At 48.3% G+C, this 18,757-nt stretch overlaps 1 protein-coding gene across 4 annotated transcripts in view; it reads left to right on the top strand.

The window, feature by feature from the left end:
* The first annotated feature begins 15,371 nt into the window (after positions 1 to 15,371).
* RAD51B (RAD51 paralog B) overlaps positions 15,372 to 18,757 on the top strand; it is a 606,119-nt gene continuing 602,733 nt past the window's right edge. For 3 of the 4 annotated variants that reach the window (XM_054028316.1, XM_054028318.1, XM_054028319.1), the window contains exons 1-2: positions 15,372 to 15,412; positions 18,404 to 18,497. In XM_054028316.1, the coding sequence (XP_053884291.1) occupies positions 18,414 to 18,497 (84 nt within the window). In that variant the 5' untranslated portion in view covers positions 15,372 to 15,412; positions 18,404 to 18,413. Of the gene's footprint in view, positions 15,413 to 16,671; positions 16,769 to 18,403; positions 18,498 to 18,757 lie in introns of those variants that run through there. The other variant, XM_054028317.1, reaches the window with a different exon arrangement.

Consider the following 18,757-nt stretch of genomic DNA (forward strand, 5'->3'; position numbering starts at 1 on the left):
TTCTTGTCCACTGTAACCCCTAGGTCCTTTTCTGCAGAACTGCTGCCTAGCCATTTGGTCCCTAGTTTGTAGCAGTGCATGGGATTCTTCCGTCCTAAGTGCAGGACTCTGCACTTGTCCTTGTTGAATCACATCAGGTTTCTTTTGGCCCAATCCTCTAATTTGTCTAAGTCCCTCTGTATCCTATCCCTACCCTCCAGCGTATCTACCACTCCTCCCAGTTTAGTGTTATCTGCAAACTTGCTGAGAGTGCAGTCCACGCCATCCTCCAGATCATTAATGAAGATATTGAACAAAACTGGCCCCAGGACCTTTGGGGCACTCCGCTTGATACCAGCTGCCAACTAGACATGGAGCCATTGATCACTACCCGTTGAGCCTGACTATCTAGCCAGCTTTCTATACACCTTATAGTCCATTCATCCAGCCCATACTTCTTTAACTTGACAGCAAGAATACTGTGGGAGACAGTATCAAAAGCTTTGCTAAAGTCAAGGAATAACACATCCACTGCTTTCCCCTCATCCACAGACCCAGTTATCTCCTCATAGAAGGCAATTAGGTTAGTCAGGCATGACTTGCCCTTGGTGAATCCATGCTGACTGTTCCTGATCACTGAGAGCATAAGTGAGACAGTCTCCCTACTATCAGTTCCTGTGGCCTGTGCCAAAGTGGCCCAGAGCAGCCAGGAAGTACCAGTATAAAAAAAAAATCCTGCTCAGCCCCTGCGACCCTGGGATGGAGCATGCTCAGTGCAGAAGGAAACATTGGAGAAAGTTAGCTGCTGCACCAGCAAGTTTCTACTGAGCATATATGAATTGAGATTTTTTGGAAGCTCATAACTTGGCTAAATTTGGGCAGATTTTCACAGAAAAAGCAAACGGCACAAATAGGACTACATTAATGCAAACTAGGTATCTTTTAGTTCACACTAGTAGTATCTACATGGGGCAGATAAAGCACAACATTTTAGTGCACGCTGCAACTCAAACCCCCATGGTCTGCATTATGGGGCTGTGTAGACAAACCCTTAGCTCTCTTTGGAAGAGAATTCTGGAGTTCACAATAAATGCGGAGTCAGTGCACTACAATGAATTGCGTTGTGTGTACGCCAATATTCTTAAAGCAGATTAATTCAATAGTCTGCGTATTAAATTCCACTGTAGATAAGACTGAAGCCATCTTTGTCTGTGCATAGCTTTCCTTCCAAGTTTTGTCATGGACTAGTTAGGCGAGGAGGAGAGAAGCACACAGAATATGTATTTAAGTTGCAATCCACCCGTATTTAAGGGCTGGACACTTTTCTCCCTCCCACCCCCCCCCACCCCCGACACACAAAAAAAATCAGGAGTACTGGATTCTATGTCCAGCACTGCTCCTGACTGACTGTGTGACGTTGGGCAAGGCACTTCACTTCTCTGTGTGTCTCACTCTTCCCATCTGATAAATGGGGGGCCATGATATCTGCCTAATTCACAGGGGATTTACTAGGCTTAATTAACTAATATTTGCAAAGCACTTTGAGCTCTTTGACAGAAGAAGCTATAGAAGGGCAAGAAATATCATTTGAAGTCCAAGTTCTGGTGGCCAGACTTTCCCCACTGTGCTATTCATCTCCAGGAGAAAAAAGGCCCCATGACATGGTGCACGGGCACTGCCTGCTTCCCAGTATACAAGAGGTTATCTCCAGCTTCCTCTGCCCCATTCCTTGTACAGGTATCAGGAGACGGGCTATAAGAAGAGATGCTGGGGAGGCAGAAGAGGGAAAATATCTGTGAGAGAATAGAGTTAGGCTGGTTCTGTTTCTGTTATATTTGTTTTTACATAAAGTAGGTTGTTCTTAATGCATGATGATAAAGATTTTCTCCCTCTCACAAGAAATCCTTGGTGATTATTGTGCTGTCACCCCACCAGTTTACAGCCTCCTCATCTAAGAGGACTTTAATACAGAGCTATAAAAAGCCCCCAGACATAAATAAGGACTGCTGCTGTCCCTTTAATCAAAAAAACCTAAAGGAAGTAGGAAGAAGCTCTTAGAGGGCAATCTGCTTAGAAGAGTAAAGGCTAAATGTGGAATAATCCTTGAGGCCTCTTATTTAGCCTGTTGTGCTTTGGCCAAAGAGTAAACACAACTCTCCCTCTAATCAGTAGTCCTTGTTCAAAGCTGTAATATGTGAGTTGGTCGGTCACCCTGTGGGTACAACATGCATTTTCTTGTCTAGCAGCAGCAGCTGTTCTGGTTTGCTTTAGCAAAGGGGCGGGAGATACAAAGGTTCTTTTTTAAGAAAGTAGATCACTAATGAGAAATGCAAAACTTATTTTTGGTGGGAGATGCAAGATGCAACTTAATAGTGATGCACTAAACAGTGGACAACCCATACTTCCAGTCCTCTGCATGTTGGGGTGGAAAGCAGGGAACTGCTCCATCTGGAAAAATCATCTGTTTCTGCAGGTCCCACTTTGAGAGGCGCCCCTATTACTTATTATTTGTACTACCACAGGGCCGAAGAGCCCTAGTCATGGACAAAGACCCCATTGTGCTAGGTACAGTACAAACTCAGAACCAAAAAGATGGTCTCCCAGGGACAACTGCAGTCAGGGGAAGCCCTGGTGACATGGCTCTGCTCGACCTCGCTCCCTGGCTGGAGTGTGGCAAACCCCCGACCCCGCTCCCTGGCAGGAGCTGAGGAGGCGGGATCCAGGGTCTTGTAGCTGGTGTGCCCGTATAGAGCCTCCTGCACATTACTGGCCTCCTGTGGAGATGTGCAGGACTGGGAATACATCTGCATCTCATTCGGGGAGGATGGCTGTCAGGAGAATACGGCTCTTCCCTCGTGGAACAAAGTGGATTCCTTTGTGGAATTTTTCATTCTCGTAGGTAACTTCTGGTGGGTTTTATCCCAGGAAAGCTTGATCTGGCCTGTAATGATTTCCCAGTCCAGGAGAATGTATTTTCTTCTCCATAAGAATATGCTAGGTATTGGTCAAATAGTCTCGTTCTTTGGAGATGTCTATGGCCTGGTCTACACTACGACTTTAATTCGGATTTATCAGCTTTAATTCGAATTAACCCTGTAACCGTCCACACAACGACGCCATTTAATTCGATGTAAAGGGCCCTTTAAATCGATTTCTGTACTCCACCCCAACGAGCGGAGTAGCGCCAAAATCGATTTTAGCAATTCGAATTAGGGTTAGTGTGGCCGCAATTCGATGGTATTGGCCTCCGGGAGCTATCCCACAGTGCATCATTGTGACCGCTCTGGACAGCAATCCGAACTCGGATGCACTGGCCAGGTAGACAGGAAAAGCCCCGCGAACATTTGAACTTCATTTCCTGTTTGCCCAGCGTGGAGAGCACAGGTGACCACAGATACCTCATCAGCACAGGTAACCATGCAGGCTGATAATCGAAAAAGAGCACCAGCATGGACCGTGAGGGAGGTACTGGATCTGATCGCTGTATGGGGAGAGGATTCAGTGCTTGCAGAACTTCGTTCTAAAAGACGAAATGCAAAAACTTTTGAAAAAATTTCCAAGGGCATGATGGAGAGAGGCCACAATAGGGACTCTGAGCAGGGCCGCGTGAAGGTCAAGGAGCTCAGACAAGCCTATCAAAAAACAAAGGAGGCAAACGGTCGCTCCGGGTCAGAGCCGCGGACATGCCGCTACTACGCCGAGCTGCATGCAATTCTAGGGGGGGCTGCCACCACTACCCCACCTTTGTTCGTGGATTCTGGGTCGGGGATAGTCTCGACGCCTGAGGATTCTGCCGATGGGGTAGAGGAGGAGGAGGAGGAGGAGGATGAGCTTGCAGAGAGCACACAGCACTCCATTCTCCCCAACAGCCAGGATCTTTTTATCACCCTGACTGAAGTACCCTCCCAAGCCTCCCAAGCCAGTACCCAAGACTCTGACCCCATGGAAGGGACCTCAGGTGAGTTTACCTTTTAAAATATAAAACTTGTTTTAAAAGCAAACGGTTTTTAATGATTACTTTGCCTGACTTTGCATTCGCGGTCAGTTCAGCTACTGGAAAAGTCTGTAGCTACTGGAAAAGTCCGTTAACGTGTATGGGGATGGAGCGGAAATCCTCCAGGGACATCTCCATGAAGCTCTCCTGGAGGTACTCCGAAAGCCTTGCCAGAAGGTTTCTGGGCAGTGCATCCTTATTCCCTCCTCCATGGTAGGACACTTGACCACGCCATGCTTGCAGCAAGTAATCTGGTATCATTGCCTGACAAAGCCTGGCAGCGTATGGTCCCGGTGTTTGCTGGCATTCAAGCAACATCCATTCTTTATCTTGTTGTGTAATCCTCAGGAGAGTGATATCACTCCTGGTAACCTGGTTGAAATACGGGAACTTAATTAAGGGGACAGAGGTGGCCGTTCCTACTGGGCTGTTTGCCTGTGGCGGAAAATAAAACCTTCCCTGCAGTTAGCCAAGCGCAGATGGGAAATTGGCCCTGAGTTTTTCGCGTTTGGCTAGCAGGGATCTTCCCTGTTACCAGCCACGTGGTGGGGGGAGAGTACCGTGATCATCCCAGAGAATTCATGGCGAGGGGGGGGGGTCGGCGGCGGAGGGGGGTGTAGTTTGGTGCCTGCAGGGATCTTCCCTGATACCAGCCACGCGGTGGGGGGAGGGGTACCGTGATCATCCCAGAGAATTCATGGCGGGGGGGGGGGGGGGTTAGTTTGTTTTCTGGTGCTGCTGAATGTTAACAGAAAAACCGCAGCACTCTACTTGCCTGAAGGGGCCCAGACAAGCCCCACCACACTGCCCCCCCCCCCCAACTGGCTGAGATTGGCCAGGCTTCTGCAGCACTCTACAAGCTATGCTTGGTATGTGGGAAAGCACGGCGCAGAAGCTTACCATGGCCGCATGCAAGCCGAATTCTGTTGCCCAGACCTGTGATCTCTAGCAGCAAAGCCACAGGCACTCAGCATTAAGAGGCAAAATGCGACCTTGCACAGAAATCACATGTGCTATGTAATGTGAACAGTGTTGGTCACCGTGAAAGAGTATAAGCATTGTTCTGCAAAATGTAGCTTTTAAAACAATTCTCTCTTTTTTCCCCTCCCTACAGCAGCTGCAAATTCCTCAAGCCTCCCTCCTCCATCCCGAAGGTTATCACAGATAAGGCGTCGTAAGAAGACGACGCGGGAGGACATGTTTTCTGAAATTATGCAATCCAGCAGGAGTGACAGAGCTCATCTGAATGAGTGGAAGGAAACAGTTTCAAAGTATAGGAAAGAAGTCAGTGAACGTGAGGAGAGGAGGGACCAACGTGAGGAGAGGAGGGACGATCGAGATGAGAGATGGCGGCAGGAAGACCAGAGGATGAAGGATGCAACGCTGGGGCTGCTCCGGCGTCTGGTGGAGGTTCAGGAACGGCTGCTGGAAAACAGACTGCCGCTTCAGCCCCTGTTCCACCCTCCCCCCTCCCCATGTTCCGTATCCTCCTCACCCAGACGTGTAAGAACGCGGGGGGGGAGGCTCCGTACACCTTCCCATTCCACCCCAGTAGACAGCCCAAGCAAAAGGCTGTCATTTTTTTAACCTTTTCTTTGTGGCTTTTTCCTTCCCAGCAATCCTCCTCCCAAATACCACCCGGGTTCCCTCCCTCTTTTTCTAATCTATTAATAAAGAATAAATGATTTTTAAATGATAGTGACTTTATTTGGTTTGAAAGAAAGATGGGGGAAGGGGCAGGGTGGGTTCCTTACAGAAAATCAGTCAGTAAAGGGGGAGGGTTTTCATGAAGGAGAAACAAACAGATATTTCACACGGTAGCCTGGCCAGCCATGAAACTGGTTTTCAAAGCTTCTCTGATGCACAGCGCTTCATGGTGTGATCTTCTAATCACCCTGGTGTCTGGCTGCGCGTAATCAGCAGCCAGGCGATTTGCCTCAGCCTCCCACCCCGCCATAAAGGTCTCCCCCTTACTTTCACAGAGATTGTGGAGCACACAGCAAGCAGAAATAACAATGGGGAGATTTCTTTGGCTGAGGTCAGAGCGAGTCAATAATGAACGCCAGCGACCTTTTAAACGGCCAAATGCACATTCTACCACCATTCTGCACTTGCTTAGCCTGTAGTTAAACAGCTCCTGACTCCTGTCCAGGCTGCCTGTGTATGGCTTCATAAGCCATGGCATTAAGGGGTAGGCTGGGTCCCCAAGAATAACTATGGGCATTTCAACATCCCCAACGGTTATTTTCTGGTCCGGAAAGTAAGTCCCTTGCTGCAGCCCTTTAAACAGAGTAGTGTTCCTGAAGTCGCGAGCGTCATGAACCCTTCCCGCCCAGCCCGCGTTGATGTTGGTGAAACGTCCCTTGTGATCCACAAGTGCTTGCAGCACCATTGAAAAGTACCCCTTGCGGTTTATGTACTCGGTGGCTTGGTGCTCCGGTGCCAAGATAGGGATATGGGTTCCGTCTATTGCCCCACCACAGTTAGGGAATCCCATTGCAGCAAAACCATCCACTATAGCCTGCACATTTCCCAGAGTCACTAACTTTCGTAGCAGCACCTGAGTGATTGCTTTGGCTACTTGCATCACAGCAGCCCCCACAGTAGATTTGCCCACTCCAAATTGATTCCCGACTGACCGGTAGCTGTCTGGCGTTGCAAGCTTCCACAGGGCTATCGCCACGCGCTTCTCAACTGTGAGGGCTGCTCTCATCTTGGTATTCTGGCGTTTCAGGGCAGGAGACAGCAAGTCACAAAGTTCCATGAAAGTGCCCTTACGCATGCGAAAGTTCCGCAGCCACTGGGAATCGTCCCAGACCTGCAACACTATGCGGTCCCACCAGTCTGTGCTTGTTTCCCTTGCCCAGAATCGGCGTTCCATGGATAGAATCTGCCCCATTAACAACATGATCTCCAAAGCACCGGGGCCTGTGGTTTCACTGAATTCTGTGTCCGTGTCCATGTCCTCATCATGCTTGTCGCTGCGCTGCCGCCGCCGCTGCCTCCTCGCCTCGTTTTTCTGGTCCTGGCTGAGCATAAACTCCACGAGAACGCGCGAGGTGTTTGCAATATTCATGAGTGCTGTCTTGACCTCAGCGGGCTCCATGCTTGCCGTGGTATGGAGTCTGCAGTGTTCACCCACCCAGGAAAAAAGGCACGAAAATGGTTGTCTGCCGTCCGTTGCTTTCATGCAGGGAGGGAGGGAGGGAGGAAGTGAGGCTGTACCCAGAACCACCTGCGACGATGTTTTTTGTCCCATCAGGCACTGGGATCTTAACCCACAATCCCAATGGGCGCGGGAGACTGTGGGAACTATGGGATAGCTATGGAATTGCTACCCACAGTGCAACGGTGCAGAAATCGACGCTAGCCCCGGTACTTGGACGCACACCACCGAATTACTGTGCTAGTGTGGCCGCACTCATTTCGACTTTATACAACCTGTTTCTCAAATCCGAATGATCTAAATTCGGATTAATCCCGTAGTGTATAGACGGCAAGAACAAACTGGAGAATGATCCACCCTGTGAATTTTGTAACTGAACTGGTTTTGGTCTGCCTACACCAGGTCTGTTTCTGCATTGACATGAATACATTGAATAGCACTGGCTCGTGCAAGGTCCATGGGAGTACTCTCATGAACAAGTGGTACTCAGCAGGAGTCAGAGCTGCAAAACTGGGTACTTAGATAATAAGCTCTGTGGTAGGGTCCATGCGTCTTCTGAGCATGTGCTGAAATGTTCTCCTCCCATACTGTATAACTCTAAAATAATAATGAATTAGAAGATAATCTTGAGAGACATAATGAATAGGGAGTCTGAGATTTACCCTTAAAAAAGCAACAGAGGGTCCTGTGGCATCTTTAAGACTAGCAGAAGTATTGGGAGCATAAGCTTTCGTGGGTAAGAACCTCACTTCTTCAGATGCAAGTGAATTTGACTTATGCTCCCAATACTTCTGTTAGTCTTAAAGGTGCCACAGGACCCTCTGTTCCTTTTTACAGATTCAGACTAACACGGCTACCCCTCTGATACTTGAGATTTACCCTTGTTTTTTAATTGGCTGAATAATCTGAAACTTTTTGCTACTGCATAAAATTGTTTGCTGAAGATACATGTGGCAGGCTGCCTTGGGTTACCGAGAGAAACTGATGTGCTGATTCCTTTTCAAGAATTTGCTGAATGGGTACTGTCCTTCACATAGCAGGAGCCCAGCAAAGTCCTCTAAAAGATGAGGGATTTACACTGACAAAAGCTTTTAAGTATTTATTCCACCCTCCACCATTCAAATCAGGCTAATTCCCCATTGGTTTGCCCTTGGGCATGCTACTTACTATTAAATTCTTGATGGTAATTGATCTGCTTGATATTAGAACACTTTGCTCCTGCAAAATCTCATTTGTTGTTGCTGTTATACTTTGTTTCTTTGTGACAATCTTCCTCTGGAGCCTTAGTTTAGTAGAAGCTCCTTGAATTAGTGCAGTGAGACTCAATGTTCATGCAAGTAACTCTCGGCTTTATTATCACCATTTTATTATTTGTATTCCAATAATAGCATCAGGAGGCTCCAGCCAAGATCAGGGCCCCCTTGTGCCGACCACTGTATATATACATAGTGAGAGAGAGTACCTGCCTTGAAGAGTTCAGTCTCTAATAGGACAAGACAGGAAAAAAGGTGGGAAGGGAAACATAGGCACAGAGAGATTAAGCTACTTGGTCAAGGTCATACAGAAGAGGCACTGCTGATATTAGAACAGGAATAGGCAAACTTTTTGGCCTGATGGCCCCATCGAGGTATGGAAATTGTATGGTGGGCCATGAATGCTCACGAAATTGGGGGTAGGGTTGCAGGAGGGGGTGAGGGCTCCAGACACGCCTCCGCGTACTACATAAAAGCTGGAGGGGGGCCATGCTGGCTGCTTCCTGGGAGCTGCTCGGTGCAGGGCAAGCCCCCGACCTCGTTCCCTGGCTGAAGTGTGGCAAACCCCCAACCCCGCTCCCCGGCAGGAGCTGAGGACCAGATTAAATGGTCTGACGGGCCGGATGTGGTCCACAGGGCGTAGTTTGCTCACTCCTGTATTAGAACCTAGGTCTCCTGACTCCGGCTGGGCCCCTATTCAAATGTGTGAAACCCCTGGAAAAGGTTAGTGAGTCACTTCTAGGCTTGGTTGAAAGGGCATTTGAAAGCTTTGTTGATCATTGCAAATATGCGGATGTTTAACACTTCTTATTCCCTTTTTTTGTTTAATAAATATCTTTTGGAGAGGTAAGATCAACTATGCAGTAGTGTGTAGGAAAGAAGGAAGACGCGCAGTTACATGCCAGTGTTTGAAAGCTGTAAATAGGCATATCTGGGAAGTAAATAGGGGCATGCCTTTTGATCCACTTGCTTGGATCTCCTTAACAAAATGGTTCATTCTTCTTTAATACAGAAAGAAAAGTGCAAAGAGCCACCCAGCTGTCAAAACAGCTAAGCTCACTCTAGTAACATTGCTTCAATAACACATCCTTACATTCTCCAAATAACATCCACATAGACTGGGGTGGCCAAACCATGGCCGAGCCGCATGTGGCTCTTTGACAGTTAAAGCGTGGCTCACGAAGCCCCCACGCCTCTCCCCTTTCTTCGCTTATCAGACTGGGGGAAGGGGGGAGATTGGGGCTTCTGCCCTGTAGCGCGGTGGTGGGGATACGGGCTTCTGCCAGAGACCACTGGTGCCTGCTGAGAGTGGGGAGGCACAATTTAAAGGTTTGGACACCCCTCCCCCCAACAGCTTAAGCCACGCCTCTCCCCTCCCCTTAGCAGCTGCTCCCAGGTGTTAGCTCCCAGTGAAAAGGCAGCAGCAAACAGCTGGGAGCTGCAGGGAGAAGCCACTGCTTTAGCTCCATGGAGAGAGGGAGCAGCAAAAGCAGTGGCTCTCCCTGCAGCTCCCAGCTTGCTGGCTCCAGCAGCTGCCCTGCAGGGAGGGGCCCCGGCAGCTGCACCATGTGACCTAGCGGGGCCAGCAAACCCTGGCAAAACTCTGGGGGACATGGCCGCTGGCTCTTCTGCCCAGTGGGAAGGCGGGGATCGGAGCTTCAGCCCTGTGGAAAGTGCCTGCCACAGCTTGGAGCTTCAGATCTATGGGAGATGCCTGCCGGGGCTTGGGACTTCAGCAGGAATGAGGCTGAAGCCCTGAGCCCCAACAGGCGCCTCCCATAGGGCTGAAGCTCCAATACCCCCCTTCCCACTGGGCAGAAGCCCTGAGCCGTGGCAAGAGCCTCCTGCAGGGCTGAAGCCTCAAGACCCCTGGCAGGCAGGTGCTTGCCCTGGGGCTGAAGCCTCAAGATCCCCCTCCCCTGGGGCTGAAGCCATGACCCTGGCAGGTGCCTCCCCTGGGGCTGAAGCCCGGAGCCCCACCAGTACCCTCAGGGCAGAAGCCTCTAGCCCCACCACCCTGTTGCGGAACTGAAGCCCTGAGCCTCCGACCAGCAGGTGCACCTCCTGTGGGGCTGAAGTCCTGAGCCCTCCCACCCCCAGCAGGGCTGAAGCCTTGAGCCCCAGCATGCGCATCCTGGCTCTTGAGCCTCTGAAGATTATATGTGGCTCAGAGGGTCAGTAAATTTGGCCACTCCTGAGGTAGACGAACACATGATCTGGTACACAAGGGGACACTGCTGGCCAAAACCAGGCTAGATTTGGCAAATGTAGAATGAATATAAAATAAAAATGGCAAACCTTTCACCTTTTGACAGCCAGGCACCTCTAGCCTATTGGAATATAGCAGCTCTCATTAACTCATGGGCATATCAGAATTTATTATTCCTTTTGGCTACTGGATTAAATTATTGTGCATGCCATATTATATGTGGAGTTGGCACTGCCTATTACAGTTGCCCAACACTTCCCATTATATATATGTTTTCAGTTGCTTATAATTTTGCTGAAATTTGGCCTAAAATATTCCATACCAGCTAAATTATAAGCCGATCTAGTGAGTGTGATCATGTCTCCCTTTAGTCACTGGTCCTAGCAACTACACAGCCTTCCTATTGCTACCTCTCTTTGAATAGTGGGGGTGCTGAAAGCCAGCTCCCTTACTCCTGTCTGCCCCCCACTCCCCGGAGCTGGCAGCCACGACCTGGGGGTGGGGACCCAGGGCACCAGGGGCCAGGAGTGGAGCCCCAGCTAAAAGCTGAGGGTTCTGCAGCACGCCCTGCACCCTAGTTCCCGTGCCTATGCTCGTAAAGTAAAGGAGTTCTTTTAGCTTGAGCATTAGGGATCTGTGCTTTTGTTGTTGAAGGCCTGAGGTCCCATGCCTACTGATGACCATGGTGTCTGTATGTGTATGTGAACTTAGTTTGTTTTGCACACCCATATTTTGAGGGCCAGAATAAGGGCCCTAACTGGTGGAGGCATATGATTGTCAGAATCTTAAGAAAAACTTGAAAATCTGACCCAAATGTAACCAACACAGTGATATCTGTCTGACGTTGCAGATGGCCTGGAATAATAGCTCTGAGAGGGATGAACTGCCCTATGCATCTTAATGGGGTGTTAATGGCAAACTCCACTGCTCTGGGAGAGCCCTGCTAACACCACCTTACACTGGTGACTATGTGACAGGAGAAGAATGCTGCAAATCTGGCCTATGCCCCATGCAGATACCCCCAGATACTGGGGTAAGTACTGGGGGATTCACTACTGCTGTGGCTGTCCTGCCTTTCTGGAGGAAGAGAGAGAACCCTGCTTCTCCTGAGGTGAGGGGGAAACCTGCATCTGGAGAAGATAGAGACCTGTGCTACTGCCACTGTGGGAGAAGTGGGGGGGGGGGGGGAGAGCTTGTTACTGCCACGCCTAGTGGGCAATGGGGCTGTGATATGGTGTCCCTGGGTATCTCTATACCCTGCCCACTCCAATATGCACACAGCTTTCCCTCCCTTGTCCAACCCTTTTCATTTCAAGTCGGTCTTAAAGTCCATTTTTGATTGCAGACTTTTTTACTACCCTAGGTGGCACTCTTTCTCCATTTCATCTCTGTATATTTGACATATTGCTTGCTCTTTTACCATTTCCTTAAATCTTCTGTGGTATTTCTCATTGAAGACAACTCCTTTATTTCTTAGTGTGAACGCCCTGTTTCATTAACTCTTTTTAATTGTATACTTGTTAGATTTCTCATGACTAAGGGTTACATTTTAGTCATGGGTATTTTTAGTCATGGACTTACTAAAAGGCAGTAAACAAAAATTCATGGCCTGTGACCTATCCATGACTTGTACTATACCCCTGACTAAATCTTGGGAGTGGGGCCGCAGATGCTGGGCGGAGACCTGGGGTGTGTGCCATGGGTGCTGGGGGAATGCGGGTGTTTGGGGGGGGCGGTCCAGAGGGCGCCGCAGGTGCTTGGGTGGGAGCAACCCGGAACCTCCGCTGGTGCTGGGAGGGGGGGAGTTGGAGCTCGCAGGCCCCCTACTTGGCTTCTCGGAAGCGGCGAAACGGTGACATGTCCCGCCCGAAGTTCCTAGCTACGCGCGCTGGCAGCTCCACAGCTCCCATTGGCTGGTATCCATGGCCAATGGGAGCTGTGGGGGCATGCCGGCAGATGGAGGCAGTGCACAGAGCTAGGGAGGGACACGTTGCCGCTTTCGGGGCGCCCCCCAAGGTAAGCGCTGCCCAGAGCCCTCACGCCCTCTTGTGCCCCAACCCCAGCCCTAAGCCCCCTCCCACACCGAAACTCCTCCTGCTAGTTTTGGGTGGGGGCGGTGCCTGAGACTGCCCCAGCAGTGGCCAGTGCAACTGGCCCAGGGGCTGCCTAAGCTGCTCGGGCAGCCCTGGAGCCTGCCGCACCGGCTGCTGCAGAAGTCACGGAGGTCAAACTCTCAGCCTTACTCATGGCCTCTTGCTATGTCATATCTTTCACCAAGTTTTTATGACTTGCTGCAGATGTGGATTAGGGGTTTGTGGGGGTCTGGGCCAGAGCAAGTGGGGGCCCTTCCCCACCCCTTCTGCCTGCAGTCCCCCACCCCATCCTCCCTCTCTCCCGGTGCTCCTGCCGGGAAAATGGGTTGAGGAGTGGGGGCTTGCCCCACGCCCCCGCCTGGCACTCCTGCCGGGGAGCGGAGTCAGTGTATGGGGGCTTCCCTCGTCTGCCTGGTGCTCCTGCTGGGAAGAAGGGTAGGGTCGCCGGGGCTTTCCCCGCTCCCCGGTAGGAGGGCTGGGTGAGTGGACAGGGGCCAAGCCCCTGTGCCCCAACCCCGCTCTCCGGCAGGAGCGCTGGGAGGGTGGGCGGAGCGGGTGCACTCATTTTCTGGGGGCCCCCAATTGGCTGGGGCCCCTGGGCACAAGCCCCATTGGCCAATCCACCACTGACTTGCTGGTTTTATAAAGTATTGAACTTGCTCTTGTATTTTTTTTTTTCAATTCCACTATATATATATTTTTATTGCACTACACACACATAAACATACAGTTCAGGGCGTATGTCTCCCTCAATATATATTCCAAATGAGTCAATGTATTTTTTCAATCAGCTAGGTTAATCTTTGGGACTAAATATTATGACAATGATTAATACTGTAGATAACACAAATAATACTTTCACTTTTTAGGTGCCTTCCATCTGAGGATTCCAAATCACATTGCAAACATTACTGAATTAAGTCTCACAAGCTTTCTGTAAGGTAGTTGTTATTCCTATTTTACAGGTGTCACCGAGCAGTTAATGGATTTTCCTTAGGCTGGAGAGGGAGTCTGTGATAGGGCTGGCAGGCCATAGAAATGAAATCTCTTGACCAAGTCCTGAGTTTGAGTCAAAAGATAATCCTTCTCTTATTATTCATTATTACTGAAACCTTATATTTTATACTGGTTTTCATCCTGAATGCTACCAAGTGATTTGTAGACTGCTACCTACTAATAGAATGCAGGAACTCTAGGGTAGGGCACGGCAGCCATTCTGCCTCAGCAACGATATGCATGTTTTTAAGGGGGGACGCAGTAAAGACTAACTTTGGCAACTGAACTGCAAGGAGAACTTAAGTCAATACAATGTGATTATCCAAATGGATTTGAACAGGATATTTTCTAGCACACTACTAGATCTTTTTTCATATTGCTTTTTCTGAACAGAAGATGCCAGTAATATGAAATTCTGCAGTGGCTTTGTGAAATGGACAAACGAGGACTAATTAGAGACCAACCAAATTATTTTTATTTGTGACCCATGTCTGGGCTCTGAATCCTGTTCCCAATCATTTAGGATTTTGACCAAATAATCTTGAACTTGATGGAGATTTCCATCAATTATGTTACCATACTGTTTTTTTATGAGAGTCAAATGATGACAAATCACTTAGCCGATTGTGGAGTGAATCTCATTTCTTTTTAAACTCCAGAGAGCTGGATCCTAGTACAGTTAGTGGTTAGCGTAATCTGAAGCATAATTCCTCTTTCTGTTTGCAGTTCTACTTTAATATTGTGTAATCAGTTAGAATCCAACCCTGCCTTGGTCCTTGAAGGCAACCTTTGGCTTTGCTTCCATTATTTGAATAATTTCTTTGTGGGTGTTTCCAGAATTCCCTGAAGGTTGATCTGACAATTTCCTCATAAGCAGATTAATGTAAAGCTTTCTCCCCGCATGTTGTAATGAATTTGAATACTTGTGAATGGGTTACTCTGCCATTAGGTTCCCTCCTTCTCAAGAAGGGAACACTCTTTAGAATTACAATGCAAGAATTTGCTACAGGTGGAGACAGCTACCTGCTAACTGGTTTGTACCATGATGATTATTTTATATGCATTTATAATTTGAAATTGCACCAGTGGCTTCACCTTCAGCAAACAATCTTTCAAACTCTGTACATCTCAGTCTCCCCCATCAGAAGATGGAAATAATGCTTACCCACCTTTATAAAGCAATTTGAGATTAAAGAAGTATATTAATGCTAAGTAATAGTAATCACCATTTTAAAAGTACCTCCATTTTTCCTGTATATGTAGTTTGAGCTCTGCCTTTGGACCAGTCTCTACAAGGAAAGTGACTTTAGCTGGTCCCTGGACTTCTAACATTCTGAGCCTCTGGGCAGCTTCAAACCATCACGTGCTTGTACATACACAACCACAGCCAAGAAATTATGGGGATGAGGAATTCTCTTCTCTTCCATCCCTTGAAAACAAGCCAAGGGGGACAGCTGCCAGCACTCTAGATGCACTGCAGGGAGCAAAACCCCTGCACACCTCATACACCCAGAGGAGAACGGGCTGGGGGGCGGGCCGCCGCTCACTGTGCGAGCCTCCCCAGAGAACTACAACTCCCAGCACGCCTCGCGCTTGGCTGAGCCATAGCGCTGCAGCTTATTGGTCGGTGGCTTAGGATAACGGGCCAATCGCTGCCCTCGATGTTGCTCTGTGGCTCCACCTCTTGCTCGGGGAAGTGGGAGACTTTGAAAAAGTTGCCAGGTCAGGGCGCGGGGCCGTTGTGGCGGTTGGATGGCGGAGCCCGGGGGAGGGGCTCGGCGGCCCCAGGGCAGGAGGAGGGGGCTGCAGCCAGCAGTCGCCGGGCGGGACATGGGCAACCTGGGATGGCGCGGGAAGGCAGCGGGGCGCCCTGCAGTGTGTGGGAGGGACATTCCCGCACTATCCCACGGGGGAAGTGGGGTCAGGGCAGAATGAGGGGCGCCCCCCCCCCACAGCCCATTCTCCTGGGGGCGCTGGTGTGTGTATGTGGAGCGACCAGGGCTGCCCAGGTGGCGGACGGGGGGGGGGGGGGAGGGACAAGTGGGACAATTTGCCCCAAGTCCCTCAGGAGCCCCCACCAGAATATAGTATTCTATAGTATTGCAACTTTTTTTTTTAATGGAAGGGGCGCCTGAAATTGCTTTGCCCCAGGCCCCCTGAATCCTTTGGGTGGTCCTGGGAGCGACTTGCTCATTACCGCCTTCTGGGCCATGCAAGAAGTGGGGGGTAGGTAGGGAGGCCTCTCCCCCCTGGGGTCATTCACAAAGGAGAGGTAACAGCTGGATGATGATCCCCATAGATGCACTTGCAGAATCCGCGCCATAAACCCTGTCTGCACTGGCAGCATTAGGACCTGTAATTCACTATCGGTGCAGCCCCGCTGGTGGAAACTGGGATTAAACTGAGGCCATGTACACATTACATCTTACCTCGGTATGAGTTACCCTCCCCCCTGAGTGATGTAAATTACATGACCTAAGTGCTGGTGTGGATAGCGCTATGTCTGCAGGAGCGCTTCTCCCATGGACATAGCTCCAGCTCCTCTCAGTGGCTGGAGTAAACAAGTCAGTGGGAGAACTCTCCTGTTGGCTTTATAGTATCTGCTGTAACAGTACTACAGTGGCACAGCTGTGTCGCTTTAAGCGCTGTAGTGTAGCCATAGCCTCAAGTGTTATTTTTGTACCATAGCATCATCTGAGTAGGGTTAAATAACAGGGTGGAAGTAACACTTGAGTCCTGTCTACAGGTTCTACTGTAGGAACTGCATCAGTGATGAATTATGGGTCCTGTAGATGAAGCCCTAATGTCACAAGGCAAACATGGCAATGAATTTTCAGGATCTCTTGGCTTTCTGGACCTCCCTATCAGTATTTTCCTTCCTCCTTGTTTCCCTGCTAATCTGTTTCATTCTTTTTTTCTTCCAGGCTGCTTTGGAAGTAGCTCTTGTCCCTTTGCCTGGTGCCATATCGTGTGCCAAGGGTTATGGGTAGCATTTCTGTGTCTAATTGTTTTCTTCTCTTCCTGAAACAAAGCAGAGTAACAGAAGATCTGATCAGACACATGGGTTTTGCAATAGCAGTATGTGAGATACATGAGAGCCAGTTGCTACTCTAGAGCTATGAGCTGAGTGTGTGGATGTTATATTAAAACGAAAAATTATTTACTAATTTGATCCTTTTCATGACTGTCCTTTTAACATCCTGCAAATCCTATTCTACAATCAACCTTCACTTCTCAATCTCTAGGACACTTACTGCTTTCTTGGCAGGACACTGAACATGTAAAGATGTATATATCTCCTCTGTGGCTGCAGGAGAAATTTAGCACTTCAACAATAACATTTTGATGCAGCCAAATGACAAAGATATATGTTGTGAGCTCTGAGACTCTATTGTAATATACATAACAATGAACTCCACTGATGATTTCTGCACTGCATGAGTATTCACACAACACTAACATAAACCTGTGGCTTGACCCACCAGGCACCAAGATCAGTGATACCTGAGAGACATTCAGAAGAGCCAGTCTCTTTGAAATCCTGGTTACGAACCCACAGGGAATATCCTCAGGATATTATGTGTGAAAGAACAAAATGATTGAATATGTGTAGATAGGAAGACAAATGTGTATAGATGCTTTATACGATCTGTTACATCTGCTTTTCAGTTGCCAAGCATACTGGTATCTTTTATGCCCTGGTTGAGAGATTAGAAGAACATGAAAAATGGTACAGTTGTAATATCCCAGCTAATTACTAGATTTAAAGGCTGGGCCATTGTTATCTTCAAGTCTGAGGTGCATAACACAGGCCATAGGACTTCCTTGAATTCCTTCTTCGAGTTCAATAGCTATGGCTGAACTAGACCATATCTTTTAGAAAAACAACTGATATGGATTTAAAAATTGCAAGCAATAAAGAATCCACCACAACCCCTGGAAAGATGTTCTAATGGTTAATTACCCTCACTGTTAAAAACATGCACCTTATTTCTAGCCTGAATTTGTCTAGTTTCAACTTTCAGCTATTGGATTGTGCTATACCTTTGCCTGCAAGATTGAAGAGCCTCTATTATCAAATTTCTGTTCCCCATTTAGGTACTTACAGACTTTGATCAAGTCACTCCTTAACTTTCTCTTAGATAAGCTAAATAGATCAAGTGCCTTAAATCTCTCACTGAGGTATGTTTTCTCATCCTTTAATCATTCTCGTGCCTCTTTTCTGACCTCTCTAATTTCTCAGCAACCTTGAATTGTGGACACACTATTCCAGTAGCGGTTGCACCATTGCCAGATATTCTCTACTTCTACTTGATATTACCCTACTTATACATCCAAGGATTGCATTAGTCCTTTTAGTCACAGTGTTGCAGTGGGAACTCATGTTCAGATGATTATCTGCTATGACCCCCAAAATCTCAGTCACTGCTTCCCAGAATGGAGTCACTAATCATGTATGCATGACCTGCTTTCTTTGTTCCTAGGTGCATGGCCTTGCATTGGCTATTTATGGGTAATTGTTATTTAACAGGAGTTGCTCTGTGACCATTTACACACTCCAATAGTACAAAGATTTGTAATGTGTGATATGTTCCCATTCTTTAGAGTAGAGTGTGTGTTTGTGTTTTTGTGCTGGTATTGTTTGTGTTGGTATTGCAAACAGCTTTTCTAGATTTGTTTTGCTGTACTGTGATTGTTTTTTCTGTTCACCAGATGTGGGAACATGGCCACTAAGAAATTAAGAAGAGCAGGGTTATCTCAGGAACTTTGTGACAGGCTGAGTCGGCATCAGATCACTACCTGTCGGGTGAGACTTTCGCTTAATAGATATAGAGATTTATTTTATGTTGGGTTATGAGTCTCTGACACATGAATGGCCTGCTGCCTTGTAAAGGTGTAGTCTTGAATGTGTGCAGAAATAAACTTCCCAACAGGTTCATACTTTACATTTATATAGAGCCTTTCATCCCAAAGATCCTAAAGTAATGTAGAGATCACTTCTGTCACCAATGAAATTCAGCTGCCACTTGGGTGGAGCAAGACAACTGTTTAACCAAATACAGCAGC

This window comes from Malaclemys terrapin, chromosome 4 (genome assembly GCF_027887155.1).
Source record: "Malaclemys terrapin pileata isolate rMalTer1 chromosome 4, rMalTer1.hap1, whole genome shotgun sequence".
Classification (NCBI taxonomy): domain Eukaryota; kingdom Metazoa; phylum Chordata; order Testudines; family Emydidae; genus Malaclemys; species Malaclemys terrapin.